The following is an 18,674-nucleotide window of genomic DNA, read 5'->3' on the forward strand; positions in this document are numbered from 1 at the left end:
TAGTTCACCAGTCTCATTCGTTAAAGAGCTCCAAGGAACTGAGAGACTCACTGTCAGACAGAAATTTTACTGTATATGGCTGATTTCATTACCGATAATGGATGTTCTCCTTGCCTGTCATACTACCAGAACTGGATGGTGAGCAATGAATGACCAACTGACATTTTTTCAATAAAATTCCCCACCCCCACACAACCTCCCCACCCACCACTCCCACCATTATCCCAGTATGTATGCAGTTACGGTGATGGAGATAGAGATACAGAGAGAATGAGAAACAGGGAAAGACACATAGAAAAGGAGAAAAAGAGAAAGAATGTGAGAAAATGAGTGAGACAGGAAATGGACTCAGAAGAAGACAAACTGAGAAGACACATCAAGAGAAAATGAGAAAAGGCAAAAGAAAAAAGATCAAATGAGCAAGAAACAAAAGGAATGTACCAAATCTTTATCTCTTCCTGCCACAAAACTTCATTTTGATACATCCCTTGATCCATGTTTCTTTAAGTCTACAACAGATCCAACTTGTATATATCACACAACCACCAACCAACACGAATAAAAGGATGCACTCACACTTGTCTGCAGTGACTACACAATTGTTTATTGTAAAGTAACATCAAACATTCAACAACTTCAAGAGAAATCAAGAAAACAAAAAAAGCATGTACAAAAAATTATAAATAAATAAACCAAAGTGTTTGCAAAGCAAAAGGGATTATGCACATGCGCACACTCAAGCACCCCACAATCACATACACACAATAACAAGAGATTATAAGTTCTTTATTCAGAAGTGAAACAATTTGCAAAACCAAGTCAAGCCCATCCCACAGGTAACTAACCAGCACACAAATACACACACAAGCAGTAATATTAACATATACATACAGCACAAACAAGCCCTTCTGTTGCAGACATAAAGAGAATTACTCCGGAAGTACACACAAAAAATATGGATGGGATAAAAAAGAAGGATCCTTGAATAGCGTCCAGACATTTGAGTGGGGGAGAGAGTGGAGGAAAAGTGGGCTTCGGAGAAAACTATTAACTGAAGTATTTTCTAAACAAAACTAAACTGTCCATTTCATTTTCATTATCAGCTGTCAGTTAGAATTGTCTATTTAAGTACTGTGTAAACGAAACGGTCCATTTCATTCTCAGTTTCCAATCAATCAGTTGTCAAAGTACACTTCAACACTTTCTAGAAACACAATTTTTATTATGACTTTCATTCGTTTGTTTGTTCTTTAGTTTCAGGTATTTTCACAATAATTTGTATGTCATATTAGACAAATGTGCATGTCTGTCTCTGTATGTATGTGTATATTTCGTCTTTATACAAGCAATTCATCTATGTGTATGCATGTGCCTGTGTGGGTCTGTGTCTGTGAATGTGTGAGCAAACTCACATTATTGCCATAAAACATGAATCCTGATTTCAGAATAAAGGTACATCTTTACATACAATTTTTAAGTCTTTTTAGTTTACAAATATTTTTCTTTGCTTCTTTTCCTTGGTAATATTGACAGAGATGTAAGCATTTACTTGTGAAAATGTGCAGATAATTCTCCATGCATTTTGCATTTCAATCAATGGACACTGTCTGCCAATAATCTGCAACAATTTGCTGAAAATATTCACATCATCCACATCACTCAGATGGAAGTGATGTTACCTCAGTATCAGTAAGTTTGGTCTGTTTTGAATGCATGACTAAGGATGATAAATCAAAACAAAAATTGTAATTTAACACCAGTATAAATGATCACCAATTCTTCAATTTTGATGACTTCTGATGTAGCATCGACCAAGCACCACTGATTGAGTATACATGTGTGTGTGTGTGTGTGTGTGTGTGTATGTGTGTGTGCGTGCGCGTGCGCCCATGTGTGCATTTGTGTGTGTTTATGTGTAGCGCATGTGTGCATTTGCATGTGTGTGTGTGTGTGTTTCTGTGTGAATGCTCATGCACTTTTGAGCACAAAGACACATGTACATTCACACCTATGGACAGTGGACAGTTATGCCAAATACATATCACAATCCACACATGTGAATACTACACATTCTACAACGTAATGGAGCGAAATATGTATGGATTTTTTTAAAGTTTAATAAATGAAGTTTATTCTTCTTGTGAATTAACCAACTAAAATTTTTAGTTATAAGAGAAATCAAATTAATATAAAAAATTTTGGCAGTGAGGATCCTAACAGTCATCCAGGAACATGAACTCAATTTGGGAGAGACAAGCAAATAAATGTTCTAAAAACATTTCACATTGAATCAATTCCAGCCACATACATGTGACAAATCATTCACTCCAAACTAAAATCTCACACGATTATTTGCCGATGAAGGATGGTACTCATATTCAAGGATTTAACTGCTATCAAGGAAAAAAAAATTAAAAAGAGCTAAATTTACACATCAGAAATGAGCAACGGGGCTACAAAGTTAAAAGAAAATAAAAAGATATAAAAGAAGAGGATGCCCAACAAAAAGTATTCAGTCTCTGTTCCGGTCTCTCTCAAAACAAATGACATCACATTTGTTTACAATCATACTTCTGCTGTACCACTTTTCATTCTTCATCTGAATAGGAACAACACATACAGTAACAAATAAAAGTTATTCCACCCACTCTCCCTACCCCGCTACACCTACTCTCACAACTTTGGCTTTCCATTCACAACAAAGTATTTGATCCTGAACAATTCATCTCCACCTGTGCTGTCTTTCTTTACACACACACACACACACACACACAAAGCACCCTTGCACACACATACACAAGCATGCACACACACAAGCATGCACACACACTAGCACACATGTAAGTGCTTACACTGTAACACACACACACAAACCAATCTCACAGCAATTATCCAACTACAAATGATGCTGGTTCTGTCTGCCATGGCATTACTACATAAAGCACTTCGAACTTGGTATCTGACTGAGGATAGGCGCTATATATAAACTTGTGTCCAGATATCCATTTTCATGCCTGGAAAATAAAGAAAAAAAAAAGAAAGAAAGAAAAGCAGTCTTCCATATCAACACACAAAAAAAGATTGTGATCCTTTTTTTTTCCTTTTTTTTTTTTTTTTTGTGGGGGGAGAGGGACGGGGGATTGGTTTGTTTGCAATGTTGATCATTTGTGTAATTTCCAAGTAACTACATTAAATTGCAAACGACAGGTCATTAAATACCCTAGCTTCTTTTATTTATAAATACATTCAGAATAACAAACTGAAAAAACTCACCCAAAGCAAAATCTTATTCTTATAGTTCAATGAAATGTGGTGACGTCTTTTTTTTTTTTTTTTTTTTTTTTGCAATAAGAAGATACCAGTCGGTCAAGAATTCCTACAGCCTCAGGTAACCACTTTCTAAAATCTTCACAAATTTTCAAATATGAAATTTCTAGGACCCACACAGAAAATTGTTTTCGCAACTTTGGTATGTTATGTTTCAGAAATCTAATCCACAGGTTCAAGTGAATGAAAATGACAAACAATTTCCTAAAAATAGTCAAATGTCTTGAGATTTTATTCTCATAGCAACGAAAGAAAACCCTTGCAGCACTTTTCATAATTACAGGAATGTGTACACATGCATGCGAGATCATGCCGAGACAGTGACACTCAGAAAATAAATTACATACTTATACCATATTTTCAGGACACGAAAGTCAGTCTTCAGTTTCAAATTTTGGTGTTCTGGCAATGATTCTTTTTCATTTGTTGATTTGCCAGGATATTCCATCAAGTCAATATATTACTTAAGTCCAGCACTCCAGTGAAAGGCTTCCCAGATCAGATTATAACATAACAAACTAAAATAATATGAAACAAAGTGTTTAAAAAATCAAATAAAAGTTATTTAAAAAAAAAAAAAAATTTTTAAAAACCTTTTTCAACTTCCAGAACAGTACACAAACTCAGATTATTCTGCCAACTACAAATCAGTGCAACAGATGCTTTGAGGATTGGTTTACATATCAGTCAGTCAGTTTGAAAACTATGTTAAAATTACAGCTTGTTTAATGAGTAACCCAATATTATAAACCACTAAATATATCATTTAAAGTAACTCAGTTCCTTCAGTAGGGATGGGGTTGGTTAAGGAGAAAAGTTATTTGTTTTTTTGTTTACAAGACTATGGTATAAAAAAATTAAAAATTAAAAATTAAAAAAAAAAACCACACACACACAAGCAAATCAACTGAGAAAAAGAGAGAAAAGAAAGAAAGGAATATATCAATGGTGCATCAAGTTTTCACAGAAAAATTACAGCAGACCACTTCTACATTCCCAGACCACAAATTCATTGATGTGCAAATGCACAATCTGCAAGCAAAAGAAAGGTTCTCAAAATCAAAAGCACAGATTATGGTAACCAAAGTTGACACAAGACAAAAAATATAAATATATAACAACAAAAAACAAAGGAAATAACAAAACCAAAATCATCTGTGCAAATCATAAATCCTTAAACCTATTGGCCAAGTATTGCCATCATATGCTTCTGTTAGTTTTTAATAAGTAAAATGCATATCAGCTCATATGCAAACACACATACACACATACTAACACACACACATAACACACTAACACACACACAACACACACATGCAAACAGCAGCAAACACTACCACAAATGATTACATAAATTATCCACACATCTTCTGGAAAGATTTTTTTTCTGAGACTGCATCACTCCCTTTCCCTTTCACTCTCTCAGGACACAAATATAACAAGGAAATGTCTCCCCTAAAATGATACATTTAAAAACCAAACTGTGCCTCAATGGTTTCTTCCTGCAGTTAGAAAATGTACTGCTCGTACTGCTCGGCTGTTGTACCAATGAACCATCGTTTGGTATGCGTCATAAAAATTTCTTTTACCATTTTTCACTGCATGATTCCATAGAGGAAATGTCAGTATGTGCAAACAAATATCTATCACATTTAAAATATGATGCAATACACTTATGCACATCTATCTCCTCACACACTCTCTCTTTCAAACACACATACTCACAAACATGCGTACAAAGCACAAGAATATGTTAATACACATTAAGGAAAATACAAAAAAATCATTTTTCAAGGCATTTTTTTAAGACTGAAAAAAAAAAAATAGGGGTTTGGGGGGCATGGGAGGTGGGGGTGGGGACAGCTGGAAGAGGAATATTTTTCTTGGAAACCGCTGTGAAATCAAAACTTCTAATCAAACATTTTTTCCCCCTTAATCAAGAATGGGTGAAAAAGATAACATTATCAGATGCTGGTCTCTCTCTCTCTCTCTCTCTCTCTCAGATCTCTCTCTCTGTGATTTCCTTCAAAGATCAGCTATCAGCTTAATTTAAAAGTTCATTTTACAATAATTGTTGTAATGTATGCACTATCATTTACTTCAGTCACTTTTGTAGTGACAAATCAATGAAGCCATCAAGTTGATCCCCACGGAATTTGTACCGTGGCTCTGGATAACAGTGGCACTGTTCTACATCCATCCATCCACAATCTACTCTTAACTACCAATAAAACATCCAATACCTTCTGCTCTTTACTTTAACTACCACCTATATATCCAGTGCCTGTGTAACAGGCTGAAATCTTTAAATCTACATTAATCAACATTGTTATGCTATCACCGAATGCTGAATGGGGGTCACTTCTGCCTCACTAAACCACCACCAATCTCAAGACCTGGACTTGAGGCATGGCAAATTTGGGGAGGGGAGGTAGGTGGTACCTCTGATGGACTAATCTGTAATCTTTTTGTGTAGTTATGCTCACAGATCTGCCTGCAGCATAAAAGCAATCTGGAATTCACATCTTCCACTTATTTTCACTTCAAATGCACATCATGGCCTTCAGGAATATTTCTCCCTTTTTTTCAACTGATATTAAATATGAAATACTTAACATTAGAAAACAAAGTATATAAACAAAAGAGTTCACAGAACTCTTGACAAGTAACAAGTTCAGTGCATCTGCTTTCCAAGTTCTATCATCCGCTATCCACAATCCTCTTCTTTTCACACAAAACTTACTGGAGAAGGACAAAGAAATGAAACAAATACAGAAAGAAACAAAAACAAAGAAAACTCATTTTTGACACACATTCCCTGCCTTCACAGTAAGCTCAATGATGACTGAGAGAGGACAGGACTGACAACAGTTCTAATATTTGTAAGGGCACAATCACCTCATATGATACCCATCTCCATCTACTCGACATGGAGCCAAACCAACTGACCAACGCACACCAAATGACAAGCGCAAAGTTGAATTCAAGTGCTGGTTTTCACTTGTGTTTAAAACAACAGATCTAAACTATCACAAAGTAGGTCAGTCCCTCTCTCCACTGCATTAACTTTGCAAAAAAATAATAATAAAAAATCTATTGCTGCACATCTACAAGCTTCCTTCAATTTCTTTGGATGAAATGCAAGAATGATCACTTAATCAACATACTGTAACATTTGTAGAAATTGAATTTATCAGCTAGAGATGCACAACAAATGAGTAGCTCAGACACAAACAAGTGTGTTTTTATCACACAGACCTGAGAGCCATGGATACTTTCATCACTAGGATAATGCACAGGCATTTCCACACACTGTGAACAGATCAAGTTTCTGAAGAAAAAAAAAAGTCTTCTGCTTAACTTCAGTTTGACTTCTGATGAATTCTGAAGGACATCGGATTTGCTTTTCTGATGACACAGTCTGATGAGTGATAATAAAGATCCAGTAATCTGTATTTTCACTCATGTTGGAAGTCACTTTCAAACTGCGAAATTAAAATTTTGTTTAATAAGTCATCAATACTGTTTCCTTACTCATTCCTCGAAAGGGGAAAAAAAAAAAAAAAAGAACATCTGCTTTCCACAAAACAGGAAACAAATGTTTATGTTGGGTTCTAAAAAAATAAAATTAAAAAAACACTTGATTTTTCTTCAGCAAGGAAGGTGAAATAGAGGGTGAATAAATAGTAAAAGCCTCTGTCCCTTCCTCACACTGATGATGGAAGTGATGCAAGGGGGAAAACGTACACAACATGCCGGTGCACTCCAGGACGGGCGGACCGCGACAGAAAAGGAAATCGTTTCTCTCCGAGGTCAATCAAAAGGTTACAGCTTGGTCAGTGATTACTCAAAAAACAGGACAAATGACAGAAGGGGCCAACAGATTCGCTCGCCACGATGGTAACATCTCCAACAGACCGGTTGGCTGACACACACGCGCACACGCACAATCGTCGCCAGCACCACTAGCACAGTAAATCCTGGTATTCCCACAGTTCTTTCTCGTACCCTTCATGGACATGGTCTAGCAAGACCTTGCGACGGCTCTCACAGTACCTGGAACAACAATTCACACTATCAGCAATTTGGGTCATACTCATATCTACCTTTCTCGCCTTTCATGAAGAAAATCTAACATGCAGGGACTCTGCCTTAACTCACTGGCTTATGCACTCGTAACTTGTTAAGAATCACTATCAAACTGTCATAATGAGAGGGTGCTGTGTGCAAGCTTGTGGGCATTTGTGGTACGCATGCACAAGCATGTATGGGAAGAGCACAGACACATGCATGCTTCCATGTGTATGCATGCATGTGTGTGTGGGCACAAACATGTATACATGCATGTTTGTATGCAATCCGTTTTAATTTTGTACTGCTCATGATTTTCTGTGACATGTTTTTGTGTTTCTCGTGTAGTGATATATATATAACATGAATGTCATGAAGAAATAGGAAGATGAAGTAAAGAGAAAGACAAAGAGAACAAATAGATAAGTAAAAAGCATTAAAATCTCTCTCCCCTCATATCTGTCTCACACACACACACACACGCTCAAACACACAGATGCTCAAACACACATACTCTCTCTCTCACTTATTGAAACACAGCATCTACACAAGAACGCACACACACTCACATAATGTGCACACATGAACACACACACACACACACACACACACACACACACGAATCTCCAACTGTGATACAAGACACAGAGGACATAAACTCCACAGTTTCAAACTAAAGCAACAGTACTGAACTGTGAAGTAGCAAATATGAGCAATGAAAGCACCCTGTTTTACATTGGTAACCTGGGGAGGGGCACAATGGTAACCAGGGAAGGGGAAAACGGCAGTAGCGGAAATGAAGACTTACCTGTATTTGTCCTGCACTTTCTGCTTGATGTCCTGGAGCATGTCAGAGGAGATGTCCCTCTCCAAGTACTCCGACAGCTGCTCCGTGGCATTCTCCAAGTCCTTCTGGTTGTCCTGCGCCACAAACATCAACCTCAGGTCAAGCAACAGCAACTGTTTCCTGGTCTATTCAAGTTAACAAGAGAGGCAAAGCCTTCATGGAATTTTCAAAGGCGAGACTATCAGCTGTAGCTTTTCCACCTTCACCTTCATCTGTCCCCTAACCAAGTGGAGGGTTTTGGGGGCAATGCAAATGATCTCTGGACTAGTCCTCTCCATCGGTTCCTGTCTCTCATAGCTCTCTGGACTCTGGTCTGTCCATTCTTTGATGTTGTCCTGCCACATTTTCTTTTGCCTACCTCTGTTCCTACTGCCTGGTACAGTGCCCTGCAGAATGGTCTTTGCAAGCCTGTTTGATCTTGTGACATGTCCATACCATTTAAACTTCTTGCTCATGATGGTGGTAAGGGGGCTCATCATGGGGTCTGATGGTTTGGGTGATCTTCTGGTGGGCCACAGTGTTCATGACGTGCTCAATATAGAGATGCCTAGTAGCCTTCGGAAGCATCTCATTTCCATGGCCTGGATCAGTAGCTGTCCATGTTTCGCAAGCACAGAAAAGCACTGATTAAACCAGTGAGCGCGTAAGTTTAACTTTTGATTTGAGTGTGATGTTTTTCTCTCTCCAAATGGACTTCAGTCAACTGAGCGCTGCTGTAGTCTGCCAGGACATGACAACTGAACCTATGTACTTTAACTAGGATATACAGGTTCTAAAGACTGCTCACTGATGTTGATATTAGTGCTAATGCCATTGGTGTTATTTGTCATGGCCTTTGTCTTTTCTGCACAGATTTCCAAGCTTTTTACCATGTGTCAAAAAGCACACAGACACAGAAAGTATCAGTTTTTAAAACATATGCTTACTGTCAGAATCTCTGTCAACCTGAAATTTGTGTGCTGGGAAGGAAATGTTTCCCACATTTAAAACACACAGACAACGAAAAAAGACCAATTTGATGCATTCTTTCACGTCAATCAATAAAAAAAAAGAAAGACAGGTGGGTTTATCATTTACTCTATCCAAGAAAACCTGTTCAGTTTTTTTTCCACTGCAGGCAAAACAAAACAAAAAATCCAGTTTCTGTTCTTAATTAGCAATGAGGAATGTAAACATCTGGTGTTTGACACCTTATGCTCAACTTGCCTTCTTCTGTCCTGAAAGACTAAGACTACCATGTTAAAAAAAAAAACATTCAGCAAAGCAACCTGAACCAATATCCAATCTATTAAATCAGTGGGTTACTTCCAGAGGTTTTCTATCACCAACACAGAGCGCATATCAAGTAGAATCGTAACACACATGCATAAACACAAACACACACAAACCTCAAAGATGATCGACTGGTTGTTTTTGCAGAGGTAGAAGGCGAAGACATAGGTGTACATCAGGGTCTGGCGGCAAAGACAAAGCACATCCACAGCCTTCTTCAGGAATTGCACCTCAATCCACGACATGTTGTGCTGCTGCATCTCCTCCATCTTGCCACGCACCGCAGTGTACAGCTGGGAACACACACACACACACATACACATACACAATAACATACCAATGCAGATAACCAACACCATCTTACAGTTTCAGTTTTTCAGTTTGTTTCAAGATGGTGTCAGAACATGCAGACAGACCCATATATGCCACACCACATCTGCTGATTAAAGAAGAAGAAAAAAAAGTAGCAGTAGCAAAGTCAGAAGTAGTATGTGCATACAGACATGAAGTGTTATTGCCTTCAGATGTGCGCAATGTTGCTTGGTCTGAATGTTGACAACAACATGAACTTCCAGAACAGCAAGAACACTGCGTACCTGTGTACATATACTAGTTATTACTACATTCCTGCTGCTACTTTTCTTTCTGCTGCTCCTTCTACTACTAGTGACAGGTTTCTCACAGATGTGACCAAACAAAATTCCAAACTTTTTCCAGACCAGACTAAAAGGGCAAACTGATTTTAAAAATGCATCTGCTGCAATGGTGGATACGATAACCTAAAATCCGTGTTGACTTTTGTCCACTTTTTTTTTTTTTTTTTTTTTTAAATGCATTAAACTCTTTGTTGAGCTTCCAGTCAAGAGTTTTATTAATCTATTGTGTGGTGTACATGACTTGATTAAAAATTAGGTAAATCACAAGCACTATTGCTCTAAAAAAATTTTTTTTTAAATAAAAAAGTCTAAGGGCTAAAACCTGCAATGAAAAACCAAAAGCACAAAAGATAATATCTAATGTTTAAAAGTATCAAAGATATAAGATATGTTACTTGAACTATTTCTTATATATTCATAATTTCTTTTGTTAAGCTTGAGCAAAAACTACCATAATTTCTGGCCTACAAGGCACTGCAGTATGTAAGGCTGAATTGAGAGAAAAAAGTTGTTGTGAACATGTTAAAGGCCACTGGTCTAAAAATAGCTGGATAGTGCATGCCTTCTTTGAGCCCCTTTGCTAACTGAAGCCAGCGGAAGTGTTCAATCACCCATTTTGCTACTCGTGTCAGAACAGCGCAAAGCGTTAACCTCATATCTGTAGCCGAGCGCTCAGCTGGCTATGATGACTGCTTTACGGCAAGGTTTGACTTGCTCATGGTGTCAATTAAGCTGACATTCCTGTGTGTGCCTCCACAGCAAGTCTGCACTTTGTGTCACTGCACTGTTTTCCTGTAATAACTTTGGTAAATAAAACATTTGCCAGATATCAATCAAGACACAACACTTGGCATGTCATGGGGGCAAGCATAACATGATTTCATTGAAGATACACGGTTACAGTTCAGAAACTACCACCAGTTTGCAGACGACTACTCAACGGACCGACAGCTGGATACGAGTATCAGTATGGCGTCCAGTTGGCTTCAGCTTTCCTGGCCAATGAGCTATCCATCAATTTTTAGACCAGGCCATACTGAGGACACCAGCCATTCCACTTAATTTATCATCCCCATATTACAAAAAAAAAAATCATAAAAAAGAAAAAAAAAAAATTCTTCAAAGCCAAACAAAAAATACATAAAAAAGACCATTCAGGCAAATAACACTGCAGAATGGACAGCTAGTGCCCATCCCACTGTTAACATCTCACTACCTAATCGCCAGAGCAAAACAGCACAGATAGTACGTCATAGACTGCAGAAAAGAGAAAAAAAGTGTCATGGCTTGCTTGAAAAAAGAAAAAGGAATGGACTGGGAAGGCAGAAAAAGGAGACAACAGTGAAGAAAGAAAAAAGGCAGAAACAAAGAGATAGATAGAAAAGAGGAAATTTCGAGCACAGAATTTCCAGACGGTAGGGGATGCTATCTATACTGACAGACCCCCGGCATCCCCACTGGCAGAACAAATAATTCCAGCACGCAAACTACAGCAAGAAAGTATACAAAACCCATACTTCTCTGGAAGGAAAATGAACAGGCTATCAATTTCTGATAGAAGTTTATTCAACACAATGATTGTAATTATTATTATATATATATATATATATATATATATATATATATATATATCCTTCAATAGCAACTCCTGCCTGTGCCATGCCCACTCACTTTATGACAGTATCAAAGACTTAACAATGACCCAGTTGACCCACAGTGCAGAGTGAAAGGGGGGTGAGCACTTTCAATTACTCTGCCTGCAGATGACAGCTGTTTGAACAATGCGGGCGTGCTTTTCTAAAACCATGCTGTATAGGTCATTCACGACTCACACAAAACTGTTGAACCCCCTTCATCACTCTCTCCCTCCCTACCCTGGATAAGTGGATGGTTTGTATTTTGAGGTCAACTCTAGGTCAGCCACAGAGCTAAAGTCGATCCCCTGCTCCACTTTCTCTCCTTTTCTGGCAACATCTAGCTCTTCAAATACCCCCACCCCTCCTCCTCTCGTCAAATCGTCATTATTACTTTCAGTCAAGTGAATTACCCAACATGATTTTGCTACACCCAGCACTCAATTCATCATTGTCAACAACTAGAAAAGCCTCTGCAATATCTCAGATGGCAAAATCTCAATTGTTTTGCTATAACAAACTGTCACTAAGGTTGTGGTTCATCATCAGCTATTTTGAAAGCATCATGAGAGGGGGCGTGGGAGGAGGGGAATTGACAATAACATCCAGAAATTAACATATTGTGTGACAGGCCGTTGCTTCTCGTGGAAAATTAAAGACATATCAAACTTTCTGACCGGTGGCTATGGGACACATCAACGTTTTAAAAAAATAGAACTGTGAAAAATCCTGAAATAATGCTGACATAAATGTACGTCAAGGGGCACTGAAGAGGTTTAATACTACAGAGTTACTATTTTGTTTTTAACTCACTTGTGTAAAAAATGTGGGTCTAAATAATAACCTGCTGTGTGTGTGTGTGTGTGTGTGTGTGTGTGTGTGTGTGTGTGTGTGTGTGTGTGTGTCCATGGTAAACTTTAACAATATCATTTTCTCTGGAAATGCTTTGTCTGTCAATACCAAAACTGGACTGAAAATAGAGGGGGGAAAAATCTTCACAGTCACAACAGTAATTGATTGTTAGTCTTCCAGATTCAGCTGTATTTCCAGATCAAATAATCAGTAGTCTTACGGATGAAGCTGTATTTCCAGATCATGAAAGGTTTCTTTCGTTGAGGATCCAGAAAATGGTTGGGTTTGAAAACAGCATGACCTCATTTTTTCTTGTTCACAATTAAAAGGAAAAAAAATTCTGGACAGAACACATACAGTGACACGAACTACGTCATCGACATTTATTGGAAATGAATATTTCAAAATGGAAACTGAATGAACTAGAATGAACATAAAAGAGCAATTTAATGAACCATGTCATAGTTTGCAAGTGTAACAAAGCCTGCTAACACGAATCTCCAGATTTAGAGAAATCGGCTACATGTTGCGGTGTGCTCCAGACGATGGCAACATCTCCTTTACCGCAGATTTTAAAGAATTTCTTAAATGCCCAAGATATACCAAAATAACATGATTTTAACAGTGTTATCACCTCAAATACTGTAACTTACGACACACAGAAAAAGAGTTTAAATGTTAATTTTTGAATGTCATTGGTAGATGTGCAATAACGCTGTTAACTTTTGACCCAAACATGTTTGGATCGAATCCCCTTTTATGTCTTTTTTTTTTTTTTTTTTTTTTTTAATAATCTTAACCTTAAAATAAAATACAGAAAACACTTTAACGGATTTTTTTTTCCCTATCTAAAAGGAAATTTTCTATCTAAAATTACATTTAAATAACATACTTACCATGACCCAACTAGTGCAGACTCCGGCAGAGGTCTGACATTCCTGTCCTGTGCAAACTACTATCCGCCTATGCGGAGAAAACGAAAGTACTACGGAAGTAGGTAAACTCCCCTTTGTCCCGCTGGCTAGCACCCTCTTTTGACGGCAATATGCCATCACCAGCGCAGCGAGTAGGGAGAACAGGAAGCTGGGAGGACGGGAGGGTCTTAAATTTTGGTCAAGGTAAGTATGTTATTTAAACGTAATTTTAGATAGAAAATTTCCTTTTAATTACACATATTTAACCGTGACCCAACTAGTGCAGAATAGCGCGACAAGGTGGAGGGCTCGCCTGTTCTACTGTCTATGTGCTGTGATGGCCTGTTGTGCAACTACCACAGAAGCGATGCCTCTTCAGCCATCATCCCGCAGGTGTGCGACGTCTCTCAGGTAGAAGTCGATGAAGGTCGCAGGGTTTTTCCAGTAGGCAGCATCCATGACGTCTTGCCACTGCAGAGGCAACGCCTCTTAAGCCATCGTCCCTAAAGCGTTAGACGTCCCTCAAGTAGAATTCGATGAAAGTAGAGTGTACTGTGTCACCTAAGGAAATTGGTGCGGATAAAGAAGACAGAGGTCCGCAGCTGTATTGTGGGAGAGGTCTGTGGACCACAGCTGTGCTGATAAATGTAGTGCAAAGAAAATCGGGTCGGTGTGTTGAATCCACACATTACTGAGAGCCCTTCGAATCAAAGGAAGGGAAGGAAACAAGTACCCTTATAGGGTTGTCTCATTTGAGCTCGGTTGAGTGTCAATGCAAGGAGGTGCACATGTGGTTTGATCTGAGGATTCCACATCAGTTGTGGGCCGATAGTGGAAGTGACATATGTGTTTGAAGGAAACTGTGGCAAGAGACAGAGGTAGGCCACCATGTTGGGCTTGCCTTTGGTGTGACAGCCAGATCTGTAGAGCTCCTCCATGCGAGCTGACAGGCGATGGGCACTCCCCCCGCCACTTTTTTGTCGTTGCCAAAAAATGACGGCACTGGTATGTTGCCTACGCATAGAATGGCAGACATCTGGCAACAAAAGACTTGAGGTCCCTGGTGTCTCTGGGACAGGGCTGTGTAATTGCCCTGGTAGGTACCATCACGAAGGGGCAAACGGAAGGCTTGGTGGCTTCTCTACCCGAGTGTGGCATGTTGGAGCAACCTGCAGAAAGTTGTCGGCAGTCAATGGCTGGGTTGGATCAGGCTGTGGGAGTGCACTTCATGTGCCCGCGGGTCACTGAGTCTCATTCTGTGGTGGAATTCCTAATGGAAGAGGGTTTCCATGGGGAAAATTTTTGCTGAAGGTTCTTTAGTGAGAAAGGGGACCGGATCCATGACAGGCCTCTGGCTGTGTGTGGTGCGCACTAAGTCTGGTATGGAGCAGGGCGGGGGCAGGGAGGAAAGTGGCTCTTGATGTGTTGTACTGGCCATTCACATCAAATCACTGATCTGACATGCATTTTCAGTATGGCCAACAGTAAAGTGAGAGCTGTATTATCAGTGGTTTCTGAATTGCAAAGGGAAATCATTTGCATCTTAGTCTTTCATGAAGGACTATGTCTCTCAGACTAGAAGTCAAATTGCACTGGGACTTGGTGCGGAAGCCTTGACTATGTCTCCTAGACTAGGGGGCTAACTAGCCTTTGGGATCCATCCTTATGGTGAGTCCTAAGGCCCTCTTGATGTGTGTCCAGCGTGGCACCTCTAAGTCGGACTGCCTCATCCCTCCTTGTACAAGGTTAGGGCATCTCTAGCCCTGTGTATGATTGTTGTAGGCAAATGAGTTGGGCTGCCTTGTCCCTCCATGCACCAAGAGAGGGCATCCTCAGCCCTGTGGGTGGGAAGGGAGTGTGTATGGGTCCCTAAGGACCAGCCACTACTGATATGTGAAGGAGCATACATTCAGGTGTGAATGAGGCAGTTTTGTCTGTGAGTGCAGTCGTCCTCCGAAAGCAAGGTAGGGATGAATTTATGAAAATGAATACATATATGTGCAATGGGATTATAAACTTCCATCAACTCAAGTGATGGTGTCAGGAATATGCCAATGACATGACAAGAGATTTAGTCACGAGAAATAAGCGGCTGTATAAGCAAACGTGTAGCATGCACAGATATACCCAAGTAAATGGGTAAGTGTGCATAATCCGTAATGGGAAGGAATCTGTCTATGCACCTATATATAAGAGATGTACATACGCACATGAATAAAGTGCCAGTGTGTAGACACAGAGAGATCTGGGCACGTGAACAGAATGACGAAATTGCAAGTGTGTCTATATTGCTATGTAGGGAATCTCAATGAATAGATGTCAATGAATAGAGATAGAAATAAAATTGTACATGTTAATATGAAAGTCATATGAACCTATCCCGTAAGCGCACACACATGTGTATACTGAGGGATAAGCATACATCTATAAGTGTAAATAGAAATGTGTATAAATGTAGCAAGATATTGTATATATACATATATATATATATATATATATATACAATTTTTTTGTTTGTTTTTTGGTTTTTGGTTTTTTTGTTGTTGTTTTTTTGTTTTGATAATAAATCAAACAGAATAGAAGGGGAAATATTGTGATTTATTTCCTGTTATTGTGTATAACCAGAAGAGAACGGTAATACGGATGGTTGCCTGCAGAGGATTGTGTGCAAGTGTGAGGGGATGAAGAACCCCAAAGTTCAGTGGCCAATAGCCTGAGGAACAGCAAGAAAGGTGCAGTTGCTATGCAAAGTTGTGTAAAGTCCATGAATGGGCATCAGGACCCAATGAGAAACCGTAAAAACATCGTTGGTGGACAGCACAGGGGGCAGGAGTGACGTGCTGTGTGGGCGAAAGTAACTTCAGCATCAACCGCCTAGGTTACAAATGCGGAGTTGCCTCCCTTGGCGCCGACAATCCTCGAAAAGGTTGGTGTCTTTAGAGCACATATCCCCTGGCGCGACGTGTCCTCGCTGTAGAGGGAGGAGTGTCATGCTGCGTGTGAGAGTCCGTGGTTCGATGCCACTGTAACCGACACAGGTGAAAACGGCCGTAAGGGGAATAATTATAATGTCCCTTAGTGCCGTGGGCATCCCAACCCGAATCGGTCACCATCGGACGCCAGACAGTCGGGGCATGTGGCATGACGGTGCCGTAATCCAGTGTTATGGGCGTCGTGGACAAGGGGGTGACAAGTCCGTCAACTTGCCGTGGGATGTGCATCCCCCTGTAGCTGAACGGTGGTCCAACCTCGCGAATAGCTCCTGTGAGAGGACTGACGTTCAGCTGTTGTGTGTTGATGGATAAAGGGATAGACAAGATCGGCCCGAGCACTGCCCAGAGGCAGGATCGAGTATCAAGAGGCACTCCAGCGTGGAAGTGCCGATATTAGTCTGGGTAACAGCAGAGTTAGGCGATGGGGCAGAAGAATCCAGCACTGCCAAAGTTCAATGGGCCGTGCACGTACATGCTCTGTAGGCAAGGGGTGGTGCAGGCGCAAGGTGTGGCACGGGGAAGCAGAGTGGTGCATAATTGCTGCAACAAGTTAGCGATGAGTTGCTGATCGTTTGGTTGAGCAACTCGCTGAGATGCCATTAGTGGATGGGAAATAGCAGCAATCGGCGGTGTGGCAGATGGGGTCATCACCGCATAGCTTGGTGGGACCGTGCACGCACCTGCACTGTAGGCGAGGAGCCGTGCCGGTGCAAGGGAAATAACTGTGGTGGTCACCGGCAAGGATGCCGAAGCAGGGGTTGCCTCCCTTGGATCGGGCGCCCTGGACGAGGAGGGGGTGCATGCGTATGGGCGAGCGTATCCCCTAGTGGTTCACCTTCCTCCCTACACCAGGGGAGGGCATCCCTACGCGCCTCGGTTGCCGTTGGATCCAAGACGGTCGAGGCAAGCCGCGTGGGGGGTCGCGTGATCCGATGTCACGGCCGCCACCATGGATGCATCGCCCATAGGGCCCAGTCTAGCGTGTGGATCCAAAACGAGCATTTTTTTTTTTTTTAATTTTTATGGTGTCGTTTCCATAAAGGAATTGTGGCACATTCCATTGGTGCAACTGTGGGTATGGGTAAAGAGATAGAGGAGGTCGACTCGTACACTGCCGACTGGCAGGGCCAAGAAAACGCGGATCGCGTCGAGTGCGTTTGCGGATCGATAAAAATGACATTAAAGGCAACACTGACCTGAGTGTGTGGCAACAAACCTCTAGAAGTCACAAGAGGAGGTGTAGGAGGTGGTGGAGGTCTGGAGTAGACCGGAGCTTGCCTCTCTTGTTCTTTCAATTATGAATCAGATTCCCTGCTGGAGTCTGCACTAGTGGGTCAAGGTGAAGTATGTGCAGTTAAAAATTCATTTAATAAATTTGAATATCATTACTACTGAACGTCTGTAAGTCTATCATAATGTAACGTTTGATTTTAAATTGTTTGGAAAAACTGAGTCTTCTTAAAATTCCAAGACATTTCCAGGCCTTGACAGGCAAAACACATTTTTCAAGACTTTTCCAACTCTGAAAATGGTTATTTTCCCCAAAAACTTTCCCAGACTTCCATCATTGTACAAACCCTGTATTACTACTGTTATTACTACTACTTGTACCACCACCAGAATAATATAAAAATATAAGCACACATAAAAAAGCACATGCACGTGCATTAAAACTGGTTAAAAAATATATCAAATTCAAAATATTAAAATCATTGCTGAAACATTTCTCAAAATGCATGACTTTCACCCATAAGCAGCATCTTCACGAAGGTGATAGCTGAACACATTTTATGATATATATACTACCCTGCCCTGTTTGGTTTTTCTACCACTTACGGTGACTGAAAAAATATGTTAAATTTACTACAGATACAGACATACAGACGGACAAAGGACAACAAGAACATGGTTTGTACACAGACTCATGTTATGTACAGATGCAAGTCAAAAATTCAACTATATTCTTCAAAATTATATTCACTGTACCTTCCTGTTACGTAGCTTTTCATTAGCCTGCAGCAAACAAATAGCAAAGCACTAGATAATACACATCAAAGCTTTCTTTGAAGCAAACAAATACCACAGCTGAAAAAAAAAGAGTGTTTTGC

At 40.1% G+C, this 18,674-nt stretch overlaps 1 protein-coding gene across 1 annotated transcript in view; it reads right to left on the reverse strand.

Moving 5' to 3' along the window:
* Positions 1 to 769: 769 nt before the first annotated feature.
* Positions 770 to 18,674, reverse strand: part of LOC143282192 (E3 ubiquitin-protein ligase arih1-like) — a 32,856-nt gene continuing 14,951 nt past the window's right edge. Inside the window, exons 12-14 of the mRNA XM_076587776.1 lie at positions 9,634 to 9,810; positions 8,207 to 8,319; positions 770 to 7,383 (exon numbers count right to left, since the gene is read on the reverse strand). Coding sequence (XP_076443891.1) covers positions 7,293 to 7,383; positions 8,207 to 8,319; positions 9,634 to 9,810 — 381 coding nt within the window. The 3' untranslated portion in view covers positions 770 to 7,292. The remainder of the gene's footprint in view (positions 7,384 to 8,206; positions 8,320 to 9,633; positions 9,811 to 18,674) is intronic.

This window comes from Babylonia areolata, chromosome 5 (genome assembly GCF_041734735.1).
Source record: "Babylonia areolata isolate BAREFJ2019XMU chromosome 5, ASM4173473v1, whole genome shotgun sequence".
Taxonomy (NCBI): Eukaryota; Metazoa; Mollusca; class Gastropoda; order Neogastropoda; family Buccinidae; genus Babylonia; species Babylonia areolata.